At 39.5% G+C, this 18,985-nt stretch overlaps 1 protein-coding gene across 1 annotated transcript; it reads right to left on the minus strand.

The window, feature by feature from the left end:
- Positions 1-4,082: 4,082 nt before the first annotated feature.
- On the minus strand, positions 4,083-18,121 carry LOC127222817 (complement C5). Its single transcript, XM_051185289.1, has 10 exons — positions 18,023-18,121; positions 14,456-14,648; positions 10,318-10,480; positions 9,666-9,736; positions 9,292-9,383; positions 6,951-7,033; positions 6,629-6,691; positions 6,279-6,341; positions 5,724-5,924; positions 4,083-4,536 (listed from the first exon to the last, which is right to left on the minus strand). Exons 1-10 carry the CDS (start codon positions 18,085-18,087, stop codon positions 4,517-4,519), a joined length of 1,014 nt encoding a protein of 337 aa, XP_051041246.1. The 5' UTR covers positions 18,088-18,121; the 3' UTR covers positions 4,083-4,516.
- Positions 18,122-18,985: the final 864 nt, after the last annotated feature.

Genomic DNA, 18,985 nt, shown 5'->3' on the forward strand with positions numbered 1-18,985 from the left:
ATTGTCATGGCAATAGAAAAGCAAATAAGATACTAGACTCCGTATATTACAGAAAACAGATTTTTACCTTGATTTTCTGAGACTGGATTATTTCATTTAACATGTTACTCTCCAGTTTCATCCATTTTTTTGCAAATGTAATTTTCTTACCTTTTGAAAACAATCTGTTTTTAAGTGTGTTTGTGTGTGTGTGTATGATATGAGTGTGTTTATGTGCATATGTGAGTGATGGTGCCCTCAGAACCCAGAGAGGCACAGATTCCCTGGAGCTGGAGTTACAGGTTCTATAAAGGTGCTGGGAATCAAACTTGGATCCTTTGCAAACCTTTGCACTCTTAACCACTGAGATTCCTCTCCAGCCCCAATTCTATTTTTCTTTATGGCTGAATAAAATTACATCATGTCTCTATACTACATTTTCTTTATTCTTCATCCAGTGCTAGGCACTTAGGCTGACCCCAAAATCAACTGTTGTTATTACTGCTGCAATAAACGTGGATTTGCAGCTATCTCTCTCATATATTAACTTTTATGTTTTGGGTTCCCACCCAGGATTTGTATGGGGAACATATGACTATTCTAGTTTTAGTTTTTTAAGAAACTTTCATACTGATTTTCTTTCCCTTACAATCTCCCCAGAATTTCTTGATGATAGCCACTCTGATTGGTAAAACACAATCTATATGTAGTTTTGATTTACATTTCCCTGATGACTAATGCAGCCATTTCCTCCAAATGGAACCATTCAGGAGAAGAGTGGGAGGTTCATAAGATTCAACACTGAAGGAAACTCACAAGGCTCAGGAAGTGTATGAAACTAGACTCAGAAGGCAGATTACCAGATTACCAGATTACCAGGAACGCTCCCTGAATTTTTGTGAGCAATATACAATTGCTAGAGGAGAAGAGATGCTTAGTGGGGGATGCCTGGAAATTTGGCAGGAAATCCCAATGATGCAGCTTTCTTGATTCCTTACCCACATTAGGGTGGGTCTTTTGGCAATCAGTTGCCTCAAATCACCCCATACTCATGTAACACCAATGAACTCTTCAGCTCACCAAGACAGACTTGAGTAGAATTGGTTTTTTTTTTTTTTTTTTTTTTTTTTTTTTTTTTTTTGATCTGTTATAGATACTCTATCTTGGTGAATAGATGTTTGTTTTTGACTCTTCAAGTCACAGTCGTGGCGAGCATGTTTTCTTGTGTTTCTTGGCATTTGTACTTCTGTTTAAAATTGCATCCAAATTATTTACTCCTTCAATAGTTGAATTGTTTATTTGGAATTGAGTTTTCCATTTCTTTACACGTTGACTAATAATTCCCAGTGAGATTAATGGATGGTAAAGATTTCCTCCCTTCTGTCTGCCACCTCTTCGATCTACACTTTACTTACTTGTACAACTTTTTTGGGGTGCACGTACATGTGAGTGATGTAAGTATGTATAGTGTGTGTACATCTGAGTGTGTGGGTGCACCTGCTCATGTACACACATGGAGAGGACAGGATGGTAGGTGCTTTCTATTGTATTTCTCCTATTGCCTTGAGGTATAGTCTCTCACTGAACTGGAAGCTTGCCATACTCCTAATGCTGGGATCACATGCATGCATTACATGCCTGGTTGTCTTAAGGTTCTTATTGCTGTGAAGAGACACCATGACCACAGTAACTCTTACAAAGGAAGACATTTAATTGGGCTTACAGTTCAGAGGTTTAGTCCATTATTGTCATGGTAGGAAGCATGGAGGTATTCAGGCAGACATGGTGCTGGAGAGGTAACTGAGACTTCTACATCTGGATTGTCAGGCAGCTGGAAGAGAGAGTGACACTGGACTTGGCTGAAGCATCTGAAACCTCAAAGCTCATTCCCAGGGACACATTTCCTCTGACAAGGCCATACCTGTTACATACAACAAGACCACACCTATTCCAATAAAGCCACACCTCTTAATACTGTTACTCCCTATGGGCCTATGGTGGCCATTTTCATTCAGACCACTACACTGGCTTTCAAACTAACAAGAACAAGAACGAAGAACAAACAACAACAGAACCCACCCGGTTGTTAAAGATTTACACATAGACCCTCCTGCTTACAGAGTAGGTGCTTCTGCCCATCAAGTCATCTGCCCAGACTGGTGTGCAGATTCTTCATTTCTTGTAGGTCCATTTGTGAACTCTTGCTCCTATTTTCCATTCAGAAAATCCTTTGCCTATCCTATCTCTAGATCTTAAAATATTCCCGTATTTTTCACTGGTGGTTCAAATTTTGAAGTCTGAATTGATTTCACTACATGGTGAAACACTACTTTCATTCTTGTACATGGACATGTTGCTTTTCCCATACCGTTTGTTAAAGGGGCTGTCTTCTCCAGCATATACTCTGGAACTTTTGCCTAGGACCAGATGTCTGTAGCTTCCTGCACTTATTTCTGTGTCCTCTATTCCATTCGTCTCTGTATCTGTTTTTGTGCTGGCATCACACTATGTTGTTGGTTGTCTCTGTATTTGTTGCTATAGCTCTGTAGTACAACTGAAAACAAAGCATTAGGATCTATGCACAACAAATACAAGCTCTATGCAGTGGGGAAAAATTGTCTAATTTACTACTGTGGCCCCATTGCTTCCTGCCACACTTGGGGTGCAGTCAGTGCATAATGCATATGTCATATAAAGGGACTGCCTTAAAGTTGGAGGCAAAGGCTGAGGTGAGAGGGACATTGAGTGCCATAGAGAATGGAAGAGGGTGAGGTTTTATAGAATAGCACCTGGTTTTGAAGAATTATATCTCATAAAGGGGAGAGGAGAAGTGGGAAAGGCAGACAACATTGGACAAATTTGTGTTGGATAATTTGAGCTTCTTAGTATGAAGTGTTACCTTCCACTAAGGGTCACCAAGAGAGTAAGTCTAGGAGACTTACTAAGTGTGCTCAATGAGAGTCCACCATGGACTGTCTAGGATCACAGGAAGGTTTTCTGACTGATCACAGCAGCCCCTGGTGAGCATATTTGTGCTGTGGGCTTTATGTCATAGAATATGTGACGTAGATAATTTACTCATTTGTCTTCCAGTTAGTACATAGAGAGTTCGGGAAAATATTAAAATTATGGTATATTCTTTCTGCTCTAATCCAAAAGGGAAGACAGAGAAAGGGCAAAAGTTATTAAAAATATTTGAATTCAGTTACTATGCAACAAAGTCAGCTAACTGCTTCTAAGGATATTTAGGCAGGGTCTTCCTTGCTGGAAAAGCACACTAATGCTCCCTAGTATTCTGAAAGGAATCACTTAGAACAGGGATATTTGGTGCATATACACTGATAGACTCACATTTTCATGAAACCTGCCCTTGTGCTTTGGAGTCATTTATGTGTGTGTGGAATAATACCAGGAAGCAAAACATTTTGAGCATCAAATTTTATCTGAATTCTATTTCAGTCTGAACTATCCCAAGATATCATTTGCAGTGCATGGCTTCATTCTACCAGGGTTTCTGACACTAAAGAGATTCAACTCGATTGATTTCATTTACTTTTATGTCCTTTGCTCACTGCTACAAAAATACTCTCAGTGTTGGTTTAAACTCTTTTTTTTTCCTTTTAGTTTTTTGAGACAGGGTTTCTCTGTGTAGCTTTGTAGACCAGGCTGGCTTCAAACTCACAAAGATCCTCCTGCCGCTACCTCCCGAGTGCTGGGATTAAAGGAGTGTGTGTGCCACCACCGCCCAGATTGGTTCAAATTCTTAATGATCATTCTGAGAGAAATAAATACAACAAAAGAGACAATGGGTAATACTACACATAGAAAACATGCTACAAACATGGTGCAAGAATTAAATCTTGAATTTATTAATTCGTGCTAGGAATTAAACCAAGGGATTTTGTTAACTGAGTTCATATAACTAACGGGCTTTGTATCCCACCAAACCTTGAAAATCCTGATGTCTACACACTCTAGGCTATATTTATTAAATTATTATGCTCAAAAATTCAAACAACTAGCAATTGAAGTCCCTAAGAGGAAAAATGAATAAAAAATAAACAAAAAAGGAATCTGTCTTAAAATAAAATTTACATGAAAGGAATTGATCTTGGTATAAATAACTGCAGAGAAAATAAAAGTGAAAATAGGGAAGGATAGAAATAAATGGCCTAGTATAGAAACTTGGCCAAGGGATATAAATAGAAAGGTAAGTTGTAAGCACCATGGGGAAAATTTCATCATTGAAAATTTCTCAACATGGGTAATAATACTTCATTGATTTAAGTATTCTGATTATGATCTTTATTTATAAGCAAAGTATCATTTTAGAAGCTTCACGATCTGGTGGCAAAACTGGTCATTCACGATGATTTCATGAAGAGACATCTGAGCATCTGGGCAGCAGATGGCACACAGCAGCGTGTGCTGTTGGGTCTTCAGCTCTCCCTGGGTAGCGTCTCAGCATTCTTTGTGGCAGCAACAGTGCTGTGAGCACCCTCTTCTCCGTTTGTTCACAGTTACATATTCAATACAGTTAGACACTCGCTACATTTCCTAAGTAAAATATTCATGGAATTTGTATTAAAGTTGAAAAACTCATACTACTCATAGAATAGAAGTCTATGGGCCTAAACTTGCCTTTTATGTCCCTAAATTATCTCTAATTTGTTTCAATGCCCTCTTTAAGTTAGAGGAAATAGTAGTTGGGAGACACTCAGTGGGTAAAGTGTTTGGGTTTCTAATACATATGCAAATGTGGGCACAGATGTGCACATCTGCATTCCCAGCACTGGAAAGGCAGGGACACAAGGCCCTGTAGGTCACTGTCCAGGTGGCCTAGACAAATCAGGGAGCTCCAGGTTCAGTGAGAAACCCTGTCTCAAAAACACAGTAGTGAGAAATTCAGGAGGACACCCAGATCTTCATCCACATGTGTGGTTGCACAAACCTACACCAGCACATGCATATACAACATACACATACATGCATGCATACCTATACATACAACACCATAAAAGAAAATTAGTGAAACTAAATCCTTTATAAGGTTATTACGGGGCTCAGATGGAAAGTGTCAAAGTGCATTAGAAATCTGATGTTTCAGCTTCTGTAGGTAGGGCTTAATAAATAATATTATTTAATGCTAAAATCCTTTTTTTCCTAGTTTTTCAAGACAAGATTTCACTTTGAAGCCTGACCTGGAACTAGCTCTTGTAGACCATTGCAGGTCTCGAACTCCCGGAGTGAGTGGCATTAATGGTGTGTGCCACCAATGAATCAGTAAAATCAGAAGGCATCTCTGCTTGTTTGTTTTCTTGAAGACAGTATATAAATGAGAGTCCTTAAAGTCTGGAAACATTAAGGAAGTCCTTTAATCCAGAAACATCTAGTAATGCTTCCACTGAAGTAAGATTTCAACTTCTAGTGACTGTAATGTGACAGAATGATCACATTTTGTTATCTGGGGTGGGTTGTTGTGTGAGACTTTGGGTGAACACTCCTTGGAGTCTGCAGCAGGGGCTGGCCTCCCTTCCCTGGGCTTTGGCTCTGGGCTAGTGTTCCCTGCTGCTACTTCCCTGTTTCCAGTTCCCAAAAGCACAACATCATTTCCTCTGGGCGTTACAGTTATCTGCCTTTCCACTCTTAACTATAAGTAACTAGGACCTGAAATCTGCTCTTCTTAGAGAACTTAACTGACACAAAGTTATACAGAAGGTTTCAATAGAAAATGCCGTACTTACTGTGATGCCTGGACACATGGATGTGTTTAAAGGTGTCATTAGCTCTGATCTCATTTGCCAGGGTACAGCAGGAAGAGAAGGCTCTGACACAGTGGGGGCCTATTGTTATACGTTCAGCTCGTTGCTCACAGGTTTTATATTTATTAAGCACAGCTCCATCATAACAACACTTCTTTAGCCTTGGATGTTTGTATGTAGAAGCTGAAATGATGTAATAGTCATGTCCTTATCACCACCAGTCGTAACACCTTGTAGGGATCTCAAGGGCTATTTTCTCTGCCATCAAAGGACTCCCTCACCAGATACATATTTGGGGAAAACAATTATTTTAGATTGTTAAGACATGAAAATAATAATGAATCGAATTGTTTTCCTCAGGTTAAGGCTGTGGCCAATAAAATCCTGAGTTTACCTGAATGAACATTTTTGAGTGATGAACTAAACCTCCGCATCATCTTTTCCCCCACCTGTTGCGTTTTAACTAGGGAAACCCCATGCGTCATATTCTCTGTCTGCGAATGCTACAGTCGGCATGGTTTACAGCTTTTGGAGTACCTTGTTCCTTTATTTTCTGTTCCAGGTACTGTGTTGGCTGGAGATTCACACCTTGTGCTTCATCTGTGAGGGAGAGGATGGAATGGGGAAGAGTGTTCAGTGTCACGCCGCTGTAATATTACTCGAAAGCAGATCTTGTCCTTAATATGCTGGTAAACTAAGAGTTAACCGTTTGTTTACATAACTACTTGACCCATCACTAATTGCTTATTTTTCCTAACATCATAAACCTAGAAAGATCCTCCCTAGGCCAGGCTCCCCTAGGGACTGCATCCCTTCTGTTCTGAACATGGACCTATATAGGCAAGCTGACCCCAGACTCTTCAACAGTCAAGGAAGTGTTGCAGTACCTTGAATTCCCACTTGGTGCTGCAGGTCACTTATTGGCATGAGAGTTATTTTGTAAGCTTTATCTGTGAGAGACAGAACGGGGTGGGAAAGGCATAAGCTCTTTCTCAAACAGCTCCATGACAGTATTCTATTCTACATTGTTGTGGGCCTTCTTCAATCTCTAACAAGCGCTGACTCCCGAGCCCTGTGCCCAACCAGGATTCCCATCACCCTGGCCGGGGGACCGTCCCCACCTGGGAAGGGTTTGCATCAGCTACATTACTGAAAATAATTACCAGGGGAAAACTAATGTTTTATAAATAAGTCTAGATGGAAGATTACCGTGTTCTTTAATGTCAAAGTATGTGGTTCCATTTGTTGAAGCATCTTCTCTATATTTAGCCTTAATTGTCCATCTACCATATCTGTGGAAGCCAGATGTTTGAAATCATAGATAGCACCAAATAATTTTAATTTATCAAGAAGAAATCTAGTAATTTCTATTTTGAGAGGTAAGAATATATATATATATATATGTATATATATATATATATATATATATGGATACATACACACATACACACACACATGCACACACCCTAAGTAAAAGTTTGGAGGAAAGATTTTAAACACTAAATAGACAACTGAACATTTCAAAAGAAAAGAAATTGTTTAACAATTAGTGTTTCATATTGTCTACTTTTCTTACATATTTGACCTTAATATAGTAATTTTTTGAGAAGTGATGCGATTTCCTCATTTACATAAGTTAAAGCCACAGTATAGTAAAAATTGACAATAATGTCTCTGTATATGTGGCATGCCAGTGAATTCACACCTCATAGAAGCAGAATTTTATTTGGAAAAAAACAAGGCTCACTTAAAGAGTGAAATAACCTGTCCAACTACCTTCATTCAAAAATAGTTTGTGAGACTGGACAGTGGGGGCACATGTCTTTAATCCCAGCACTCGGGAGGCAGAGGCAGAGTTCAAGGCCAGCCTGTCTACAGACTGAGGACAGCCAGGGTTACACAAAGAAACGCTGTCTTGAAAAAACCAAAAAACAAACAAGCAAAACAAAAGTAAAGACTACTATACTGTTATAAAAACAGAACAAGGCAGAAGAACCACAGTCCATGCCAATTCAGATTTTCACACAGTTTTCCTAGCAGGTTTGATCAGTCAAGTAACCGCATCTCATTTGGAAAATGAGAAAAATAATATCTATCATGCAGGTGAGGGATGTGGTCAATGAAGGTGAATATCATAGTTATCATGAATAGCATCAGCAGTTCAAGTATTTAACCACAGGCTTACGATGCTGAAGTGCTGAGCTAAAATGAACTCTACAGACAAGGGCTTTGTCATGAAGGAGTTTAGAGTCTAATACAGGATGGGGCACATAAATAAATAATGAATAAGACACAGAGCTAAAAAGAAAATTAAGTGCACATTCCATCTTATCCAGGGATGGCATTGTGTGAAGTATCACCTCCCCATGCCTCCCCATGTCTCAAGGAAGAGGACAGCAGATGCCACGCTGTTAAGACAGGAGAGTATAGCCATGATGGATTCTGATAATCTGCCATGGGACAACTGACATGAGGTGGAGTCTGGGAAATAAGAATCCTAATAACATAACAAACTCAATTCTGCACTAAGGAGCCTATGGCATTTAAGAAACTGTATAATTTTAAATCTTCCAGATATTTCAACCTCCCAATTTTGGTCTGTGTTTTCATTAAAAATGAGCTAATTACAAACTCCCTAGAGAGGACAGAGGAGCAAAGACTGTGTAGTGGTTCTACTTTAAATTTGTGTGGTGGCCTTTTATAGCCGCCCTTGTCTTAGGCCTCCTGCTTTATGTTCCTTGGGAGCAGGGATTGTGAACGCTTGATTTCTGTTTGGCAGCTTGCTCTCTTATTGTGATTTACACACATTAATTATGTATTTTCTCAATTTCTATGTGAACATCGTCTTAAGTCCTTGCATATGAGGACAAATAGACTAAAATTTCCTATACATCTGCCCCCCCCACACACACAGGTTTTCATTAAACCCATATCTGTTCAGCTGCTAGTCGTAAGTGCTCTTCCAATAGAGTATAACCCAAACCAACAAACACTCCCTATACTGGATACTCTGTTAGTTTTAAAGAGGAAAAACACTACTTAAAGATTTTTTTTTTGTCTTTAAGTTTATTGCTCTCTCTATATAAAAAGAATAAAAAGAATGGATAGGAAATTTTTGGAAGTTCCTCCATCTCTCTCCCTCTTTCTTTTTCACTCATCCTCTGTGTGTGTGTGCGCGCGCACGTGTGTGTGTGTGTGTGTGTGTGTGTGTGTGTGTGTGTGTGTGCTCGCACGCGTGTGTGTATTCATTTATTGAAACAGGGTTTGCTATCTGCTGAAGCTGACTAGTAATGCCTACATTTAAGTGATCCTCTTCCTTCAATGTCCTGGAAATCTGAGACTCCTGATACGTTGGGCAGTGTCTGGTATCTGGCATTTCTGCTTTGCTCAGAAGTGGGCCTACCTTCTATATCCCGTGGAAGGCTTCACATAGCCACTTGTGCGCTGTCGTTGGTCAGCAGGAGGTGGCTTCACTGACCACTTCTCTACCTCACAACCAAAAGCTACAGGTGTGTTTTTTCAGAAAACATTTTTTTTTTTTTTTACATACTTTGGATTAGAAGGGATCTTGAAGTCAGGAAAAGAGACAATTCCAGTGTGATTGTTTCCTTGTACTGTGTCAACTTCTGATCCTTCAGGGTCCTTTAGGGAAGTAAGAAAATCCACCCATCTTAGTTTGTTTTCTGTTCTTATAAAGACTATCTGGGATCAGGTGATTGTTTAAAGACTAGAGATTTTTGCTCCTCAGTGTATGGAGAGGGGCTCTGCCCTGCATCAACTCTGGATGGGAAAGCAGATCGGCAAGCAAGCACTTATGAAATTTGTTCTTGTGACAAGTCACTTTAAGAAGTTTCTCCCATGGGGCAGCCCTGCTCAGTCCATACGTCTGTGAGGGAAGAACCATGGGACTAAGGAAATACTTACTATGAAAGTTAAGACAGTTTCCCTTGTAACTGGTTCTAAGTCATCATGCAGAGAATAGACGCCAACCTTTACTGCAGGAAAAAGTGATATCGTCAAAAAACCTTGTTAAACAAGGGCAATTCTAATTATTGAAACAAATAACTTCAGGGTGAAAATGATTTAAATATATACTTGGAGACAGTTTCAAAGAATAATAAAATATTTTAGAAACATCTTCCATGAGATAAATCTTATTTAAAAACTATAAGTATCCATAGATGAAAACATATATTTACAAGAAAGTCATTGGTAAATATTTGTATTAATAAAGATTCCTTCACTTTATAGCAAATCCTTCTAGTGAACAAGATAGTATACTCTATGAAAATACTTACATACAACTTGCTGGGAACATGCATATAGTATAAAACTAATTATATCTGTCACCAGGCCACTATTTTTTGGAGCTTTCATAATATCAAAAGAGTGAGATCTTCTGTAGGTTATATGAAGTCATACAGTACTGTCTTACAAATGCTATTTAAGCTTATAAAGGTCATTAGGATTTGAGTTTCTCTTGAGTAAGTGGAAACTGGTCTCCATTCAATTTTAGATGTTAAAAATTCTACGTATTTATGTCATTCTCCCCTGAAAGAGGCATCAGATACTCTACCGGGCTCCTGTGAAGTGTAGACAGGCTTGTCAGTATGGATGAAGAGAGAGCCATTGTCATGGATGATTGGCATTTTTTCTGATTTTGAAAAATGCTTTGACATGACTTCCAAATACACATATGAAAATGAGCTTTGTCCTTCAGACAACTGTTTGTTCTGAACCTGTAAAACAACAAACAAACAGCACAATGGGAAAGTGTGACTGTAAAGTCCTAAAGCATGCTGGTCCTGTAAGAAAAAAAACCATTGTAATCTCATAAGACTAAAACTGAACTTGTGTATTGCATCATTTTCAAAGAGGTCCACTGGGCTGGGGAGACGGCTCAGCAGTTAAGAGCACTCAAAGGTTCTGTTCCCAGCACCCGCATGGCAGTCAAACCACCTCTGACTCCAGTTCCAGAGGTCCTTTGCCCTCTTCTGTCCTTGTGGTTATTGCACACAATGGTACCCAAACATTCATGCAGGCAAAATACCCATACATATCAAATTTAAAAGGGGTGCACACCTTGAATCCAAGCATTTGGGAGGCAGAGGAAGGCAGATCTCTGTTACACTACAGAGCTATTTCCAGGACAGCCAAAACTATTAGAATCTCCTTCTAGGCAGAGATTATCATCTGGTATACCAAATCATCTTGTTGGAGTCAGATCAACAGTTCTGGTGACAACTCTCTGTCTAAGCAGGTGACAACATCCTCACCCTCTCTAGATTATTGCTTTCCAAGCCTTGTCTCAAAAACAACAATTAATAATAATAATAATAATAGTACTACATTTCAGCACTACAGAAGCTGAGGCAGGAGGATCTTGTTTTAAATTTATCTAGGATTCCATGTGAAAAGGAAACATAATCAACCAAGTAAGCTTACTAAAACCACTCCAGGAAAAGAAAACCTTAGTTTGCCTATTTCCCTTCATAGTGTCATATCACAATAAAATTTTAGCAATAAACAGTCAGACATCTTTTTGGTGCCTTTTTTCCTGAATTTCAGACATATTTAACAGAACTACTAGTAAAGAAACTTGGAAGAAACCTTTGCTTTATCGGCTTCTGGATGAATTAATTTCTCCATTCTCTCTGCATAATATCCTGGTCCATGATCTGGACAGGTCATATCACACCACATGCTTCTGTGCCCACATCACAGACACACACATTCCAGTTTGTGTGTGCAATTACCATCATCACCTTTATATTCAATGATATGGAGGCTACATATATTAACATGGATAATCAAAGGGAAGGGTATTTCCATGAGAAATTAGGGTTCAGAAACACCGAAATCAACTGCTGTGAGATTATACAAAAAATTTGGAAACAGTAAAAGTCTATGGATTTTCTTCACTGAGATGATCATAGATGTCTTTGAGTTCTTTCTCAACTTAAAAACAAACAAACTACAGCTTCTGTCATGGTTTTTTGCTTGTTGTTTTGTGGGGCTCCAGTGGGAATGGGGGTGTCTCTGACTCTTTCATCTGCTCTTGGGACTGTCTTCCTCCTACTGGGTTACCTTGTCCAGCCTTGATGTGAGAGTTCGTGCCTAGTCTTAGCCAGTCTTGCTATGCCATGCTCAGTGGCTATTCTGGTGAGGCCTGCTCTTTCTGAAGAGAGACTGAGGAGGGGTGGATGTGGGGAGAGCGAGGGCGCTAGTGGGAATGGGAGGAGTGGACAGACAGGAAACTGCAGTCAGGATGTATTGAAAACAAAACCAGTATTCGTTAACAATATAAAATTCAACTTAAAAAGTGGACTCAAGGACAAGACTTCGACAAAGCATTTAATTGACAAAGAGACACTTCATAGTGTTAACATTAAATTAAGTGTATGTGTCGATGTTCATAACTCCTCCAAGCTCCTCAGGCTGCTGAGATGATCAATAAGCATGGCTCAGTGGGATTTCCTGTGGTAAAGGACATGTCCTGTAACTGTGCTGTCCAAACACATGGCTAGTGCCACTCAAGTATTAAATCAGCTGCATTTCATTGATTGGCTTTAAAGACAAATGTGGCTGGTGGCTACCATGCCTCATAATAGACTGGCCAGAAAAGGTAAGAGTTTAGAGAAATGAACTTTAAATTTCATAAACCAAGTAGTTGGGAAACTTTTTTTTTTTACATTTACTCTCACGAGCATTAATGAAATAATTTCTATGTCTGGTTAGAACTGATTCCAAGCAATGTTTCCCAATATAAGTAATAGTATATATTACCATTAAAGAATAAAGGATACAGAAGATTCATAGCATTAACATTTTGTTGTTTTCAATGAAACAAAATCATTTGCAGGGTGTAATACATATAAATATTTCATATATCTATCATCTATCTATATATGTCAATAAAGCAGAAATCTTACACCTATAATTCTTAGATATTTAAAAACTAAAACTGAAACTGTGAAGATGGCTCAGTGTTTGAGGATCCTGATGGGACCTGGGCTTGTTTCCATCCCCCCATGTCATGTAGCTCACAACCACCTGTAACTACAGTGTCCATGGATCTGACTGACCTCTGGGGGCCCGTACGTACATGGTGCACAACAAGCACACATGCCAACACACATATAAAGGACATTTTAATTGAAAGATTTTAAAATAAAAACTTAAATATATTAGAAAACCCATAGAACTCTAACTTTAGGCCTTTTTGTAACATTTTCCTTTTTTTACTTTCCCTCATATGTTACTCACTGTAGAGAAACTTCCATTTCTATGGAGCCACAGAATATCTTCGGAAGCTAAGGTTCTTTCATTTTCTGGTTTACTTTTATCAGAATTTTAGTAAGATGGGTTGCAAGTACTTTTGTAAACAATCTGTATTAAAATTAGTCTTTGTAGCATTGTTCACTGTAGTAACCAATCATTTTACAGGGCCTATAGCTGTAGTTCAGTGGTAGAGTGCCAGCCTAACATGAGACCCTGGTTCCACTCCCCACAAACACACTCTGTTTCTTTACTGTCTTTAATGATAACTGAGTCTCAGACAAATGTTAAAAGCATGCATGTTTTTGTTTCATTGCTGTTTTTAGTGATAATTTCATAGGCAAAATTTTTACTGACTCATTTCCAAATGTTTCCACATTGATACAATTTTATTTTCCAATAAAAGTGTTAATATTTATATGCATGGCTCAAAAGCAGACACAATTGTCTGTTGAGAATATTGTTCAACTCAGGGACTGGAAGGACCGCTCAGTGGTTAAGGTCACTTGCTGTTCTTGCAGAGGACCCAGGTTGTGGTGATAGCTGGTTTGTACTCTAACAAATGAAGCTTGCCTGCAGATCAGAGGGCGGAGCTATTCACTAGCTAACCACAGAAGTCTGGAGGTCTGAACAGACAGGAGGTGAGATGGCTGGGTGGGATGAGGAATGTAGGTCGGAAGAGACAGGATCTCAGTCCTTTTTTGGCTGGAAAGTAGAGGAGGTAAGGCGGCTGTGGTTTTGCTCCTTTGTCTCTCTGATATTTCAGCCTTTCCCCTATATCTGACTCCAGGTCTTTATTATTAAGACCTATTAGAACTCAACCTACATTTTGGTGCCCAACATTAAGGCAAGAATTCACAAAAAGCTGCTTGCCTGTGGCTTTGCCTCCACCAGTACAGGCCAGAACTGCCCTGGGGGCTCCCTCGGGGTTATACTGGGTAGGTTCTCTCTTTTTCCCTAAGCCTCTAAGCAAGTTTGGGATTTTTGTTGTTGTTGCAGCCTCTCTGCAGGAAACTCCATGGGCCCCAAACTTCAGAAGCACCTGGGATCCAAACACCACAGGACTTAACCTGCCCTAGCCTGGCTGGTTCTGCCTTCAGGAGCTCTTACCACAATCTCATATGACATGCATTCACCTTTTGGGAAGCAGGTGCTAAGCTGGAGAGACTTGGGTAAAGGCCCTCTGACTTTCTTGGACACCTGAACATACCTGCACATAAACTCACACAGGCACATCCACATAAATAAAAAATAAATCCTTTAAAAAAGGAATTTTGTTAAACTCAGATTGTTACCAGTTAGTGATAATCATCTAATAATTATACAATAGTAGACTGATACAAGTGAGTAGATCTCTGCTATCAGTATTCAAAAATTATACATATTTTACCAAAAATATTCTGGTATATGTTTGAAAAGGAAAGCCAAATGCATACTGTTAAGATGGCAGAGTTTTGGAATTTATTTTCTGGTGATAAATTAACAGAGCCCGAAGAGTAATTGATGTTTTCATCAGGATAGCTTTTTACAGAGATGGTTGCGTCAAAGGCATCAGTGTGGCCGTGGGCTTGGACTGTGACGTTTGCCGGCACTCCGATGCGGAAGACCACTGGTGCTGAAATGAGGAATCTGTGGAAACAGGACAAGATGCAGTAGCTTTGGTGATACACCCCTTCTGATTCATGTTCATCTCACTGTGGATATATTTTTCTAATAGTTATGTTTAGAAACTACACTTTGTTTTTATGAGCTATGACAAATTCAGCATAGTTTCTGAGAAGAAATACCTTGAAATATAATCCTGGAAAACAGAGCATGGATTTGGTTTACAGTTTAAAAAGGTCATAACAGTGTGTCTCTGGCCCAGTCCACCTGCAGAGAACTAAATAAGGCCATAATGTCATCAACATTTCATATGCTGTTGTAATAATAAAAATACAAAAAACAAGGTTTACTGGAATATGTAAATGGGGGCATTTCCCCCTAATGAATTAAAGTATCAAGTAGGCACTAGTATCAAATAGGATGCCAGTTTTTTCTTCTGATGGCCAAGTGAGGTAAAGTCACTAGCCTTTAGTCACCTTTTTCCATGATGTGCTAAATAAGAACATATCTATAAATCATCAGCAAGCTACTACTCAAGAAATAATGACACTCACTGAAGTAGTTGGAAGGAAGTGATCTTAGAAATGTATTATGTCAGTGGTAAAGATAAATCTACCATACAAACGGGCAGAGAATTATCTACGCACTGAAGGACAGAGTCCAGCCTGAGCTAACCTGCTGGAGTGGGGCCATTCTAGTCCAGGCTCTGATAGTAATTTACAGAACTCATTCACTCCCCACAGAAAGACAGCCATATCCCAGGTACTACTATGTTACATGTGAGCAAAAGTAATTTGATCAAGGCCACATTGTTTATAAGTGAAGGAGGCCTTCACTTTATAAGTGAAGGAGGCCTTTATACTCAGAGTGCTCTAGCTTCTATGTTTATAACTGGGGTCAAGGTTAAAAGTCTACAACAATAGACTCTTCAGTTTTTAGATGGAATTTATACAAAACTGGAATTAAAGGCAAGCTTTGGAACCCTTGGGTTTTTTGTTTGTTTGTTTGTTTGTTTGTTTGGTGTGTGTGTGTGTGTGTGTGTGTGTGTGTGTGTGTGTGTATGTGTGTGTGTGTCATTTTTGGTTTTTGTTTGTTTTTGGTTTTTCCAGACAGGGCTTATCTTCATAGTAGACCTGACTTGCCTTCTGTTCAGAGATCCTCCTGCCTCTACCTCCTGAATGCTGGGATTAAAGGCATGTGCCACCTCACCCAGCAACATCTGATTTTGAAACACAAATTTTAAAATGCGTGGTTTCCTTCATTATATTATTAAGTAGAAACTTATAAAAAACAAAAATAATACATCACAAGAGTATCTAATTTGAATAGAACTGGATATCAACCATAAAGAAGAGAATTACATATTAATCGCAAAGGGCTCAGGCACTCTCTCTCTCTTTCTCTCTCTCTCTGTTATTTTGTTTTGTTTTGTTTTTTCAAGTTACAATTTCTTTCTGTAACATCTCTGGCTGTCCTGGAACTCACTCCATAAGGCAGAAATTACTGTCCTGCTAGGAACTCTAATACTCAGCAGCCACTGCCCAAATTAATAAATACTTAGCTAGTAGCTCAGGCTTATTACCAACTAGCTCTCACACTTAAATTAACCCATAATTCTTATCTCTGTTTAGCCACGTGGCTTGGTACCTTTTCTCAGTAAGGCATTCTCTTCTCTATTCCTCTGCATCTGGCTGGTGACTCCTGACTTCACCCTTCCTTTTCCCAGAATTCTTAATTTGGTCACCCCATCTATACTTCCTGCCTGGATACTGGTCAATCAGCATTTTATTATATCAATTTGGGTGACAAATCTTTACAGTATACAAGAAGATTATTCCACAGCAAGACTGGCTTCTAACTCATAGAGATCTGCCTGCCTCTGCCTCCCAAGTTTCTGGGATTAAAGGTGTGTGAGACTGCCAACAGTGTCATCACATACACAATACCCAACCCAAGAATTATTGCAGGCACCTACCAATATTATAATATTTTAAGTTATATAGTCATATTTTAAGTTATAACTTAAACCTAAGTTATAAGTTTCACAAATCGGCAAGTCTTGTGTAACAATGAAGTTAGTCAGTAATTAAGACCTTTACCAAATCTAACACTTTGGAGGCATGTACAGACCAAATGAAGAATCTGTAAACCTACTCATCTGATGTATATGCTTAGCAGAGACACAGCAAATGAAAACAGGTAATAAGATTAATTTACTGAAACTTTCCTATGAGCAGGCCCCATTCTCAGCATCACACACACACACACACACACACACACACACACACACACACACACACACACGCTGAGAATGGCAGCCCCAAATAATACACCGAGACTCTGTATTAGATACAATTCTGTTGGCCAGGTACTTGTTTCTTATCGGCTAGCTCTGTCTTAAGTATTAACCCATTTCTGCTGATATATGTATTTCTCTTACCAGGGAGCCGGCCGGCATACTGCTTTCTCCTGACTCTCCATCTTGACTCCTCCTTACTACTTCCTCTTTCCTCCTTGTCTCCTAGTCCCGCCTATCTTGCTTTCCTATTGGCCAACGGTGCTTTATTCATTAAACCAGTATGAGAACATATACAGAATGACATCTCCCATCACCGTTATCCCCCACACATCCTTACTGATGCAATCTCTCATTGGGTCATTCACTTAGTACCCAATTCTCCCGCTATGATGAAAGCTCTTCCATCTGCCACACTGCACTGCCTGCTACATAGTGCATGCTCAACAGGTGGTTACTGCCCCAGTTAATCCACCAAGTGATCCATTCCCATGTTTGTGATACACTTATTCTCTTTTCAGAAAAAGTGAGGAGCCGCCTTTCAGTGAGAACCCATGCACATCTGTAGAAAGAATCCAGAGTGTTTCTCAACCTGAATCATGGGAGCCCAGGTTCTGACCCAGGTTCCAACACTACTGCTTTTTTTTTTTTTTTTTTTTTTTTTTTTTTTGTGCAAGAAAAAGAACAAGAAGTTGGGTAGGGGAAGATCTAGAAGGAATTGTGGGAGGTGAAAGAATATGATCAAAATATATTGTATGATTTTTTTAAAAAATTAAAATAAGCAAATTTTAAAAAGGAGCTAATCCCCAAGTTATTATGGCTTAACTGTAGCAAAGTCATAAAAAGCACAAAGAAACTAAGCACTAAATACAAATGAGCAAAACAAAAAGTGTGTGTGTGTGTGTGTATGTGTGTGTGTTTGCATATATATTATTTTATAGTTAAGTTTTTTTCCTGGCCACCCACTGATACAAGCAATCCCACCACTCTCTCATTTAGATGAGCACACACACCTGGTGTGTCAGATTCCCACAATCTGATGCCTACTGATCACACCACTACTGACAAGCACTATAAAATGAAGATGCTTCCCTTCACTTACATTTGTTCTTGTCCCCAACTTTTCTCCAGGCAGGCCAAAACGAGAAGTACTCCCCAAAAGTCCATGGCTTGAGATGGTATCAAAACCACGTATGTCACCTCCTTGAAGTTATTTTCTGCTTAAGGAAAGTGAATGTGGAACTTTGGTATCAACAAGGTTGTGTTACTCATTAACATCAGGAAAAGGGATCAACTGAAATCAGAACAGAAACACTCTTTCATGCCCAGGAACACAGGCAGGAGGTATTGTATAGGAATTTTCAGCAGGACACTTACCTTAATTAATACAAAATAAGACTTGGGTGTGGGGACCTAGTCCTGTGAAGAGAGCCTCAGCCCTCGACAGCAAGAGTCTTGCTGCCTTTGCCTTCTCTAGACCAGGTCATTTTCCCGAGATAGCCAGCTTCTCCTCCCTCTGACAAAGACGTGAAATAACATAAAGGTGGAAAGAATTACTTTGGCTCATGGTTTCTGGGATCTCAGTCCATGGTCACTCACTCATTCTCACTTCTTCTGGCCCAAGCATAGTGAGGCACACATAACAGTGGTCAGTGCGCACCGGAGTACCTTCACTTCGTGGCAGACAGGAGAAAGAGAGAGGACAGGCAGGGACCAGCGACAACACTCCCTTCAAAAGTGTAATGTCTCCAGTGACCTTCTTCCTATAACTAAGCCCACCTCTTAAGTCTTCACCATCTCCCAATAAGGCCATCAAACTGTGTGTCCATCAATGGAATAACCCATATTAAGTGAACTCTCACAACTCAATCAATGCATGGCGCCCTACCAGTTGGCAAAGCAGCCTTTAACATGTAAGCAGATTCAAACCTTAACAGTATCTGCTAGGATCTAGTTGTTTCTGCTAGTGGCAGACACCTACCTAGATTTGTTTTAATGCTGACACAATCTGAGGATGTGATGAATTAGACAAGGCTGATGAGGAGGACCCTTTTAGAGAAACACC

This window comes from Phodopus roborovskii, unplaced genomic scaffold, assembly GCF_943737965.1.
Source record: "Phodopus roborovskii unplaced genomic scaffold, PHOROB, whole genome shotgun sequence".
Lineage (NCBI taxonomy): Eukaryota > Metazoa > Chordata > Mammalia > Rodentia > Cricetidae > Phodopus > Phodopus roborovskii.

Bases quoted from the DNA above. Each gene is read 5' to 3' on its own strand.
- LOC127222817 (XM_051185289.1), bottom strand. From the start codon at position 18,087: ATGGACTTTTGGGGAGTACTTCTCGTTTTGGCCTGCCTGGAGAAAAGT. The intron at 9,384-9,665 runs GTAAGTATTTCC...ACTTCCCTAAAG, and splicing joins AAACTGTCTTAACTTTCATA to GACCCTGAAGGATCAGAAGT. The intron at 4,537-5,723 runs GTAAGTACGGCA...TATTTTACTTAG, and splicing joins CCATGTGTCCAGGCATCACA to GAAATGTAGCGAGTGTCTAA.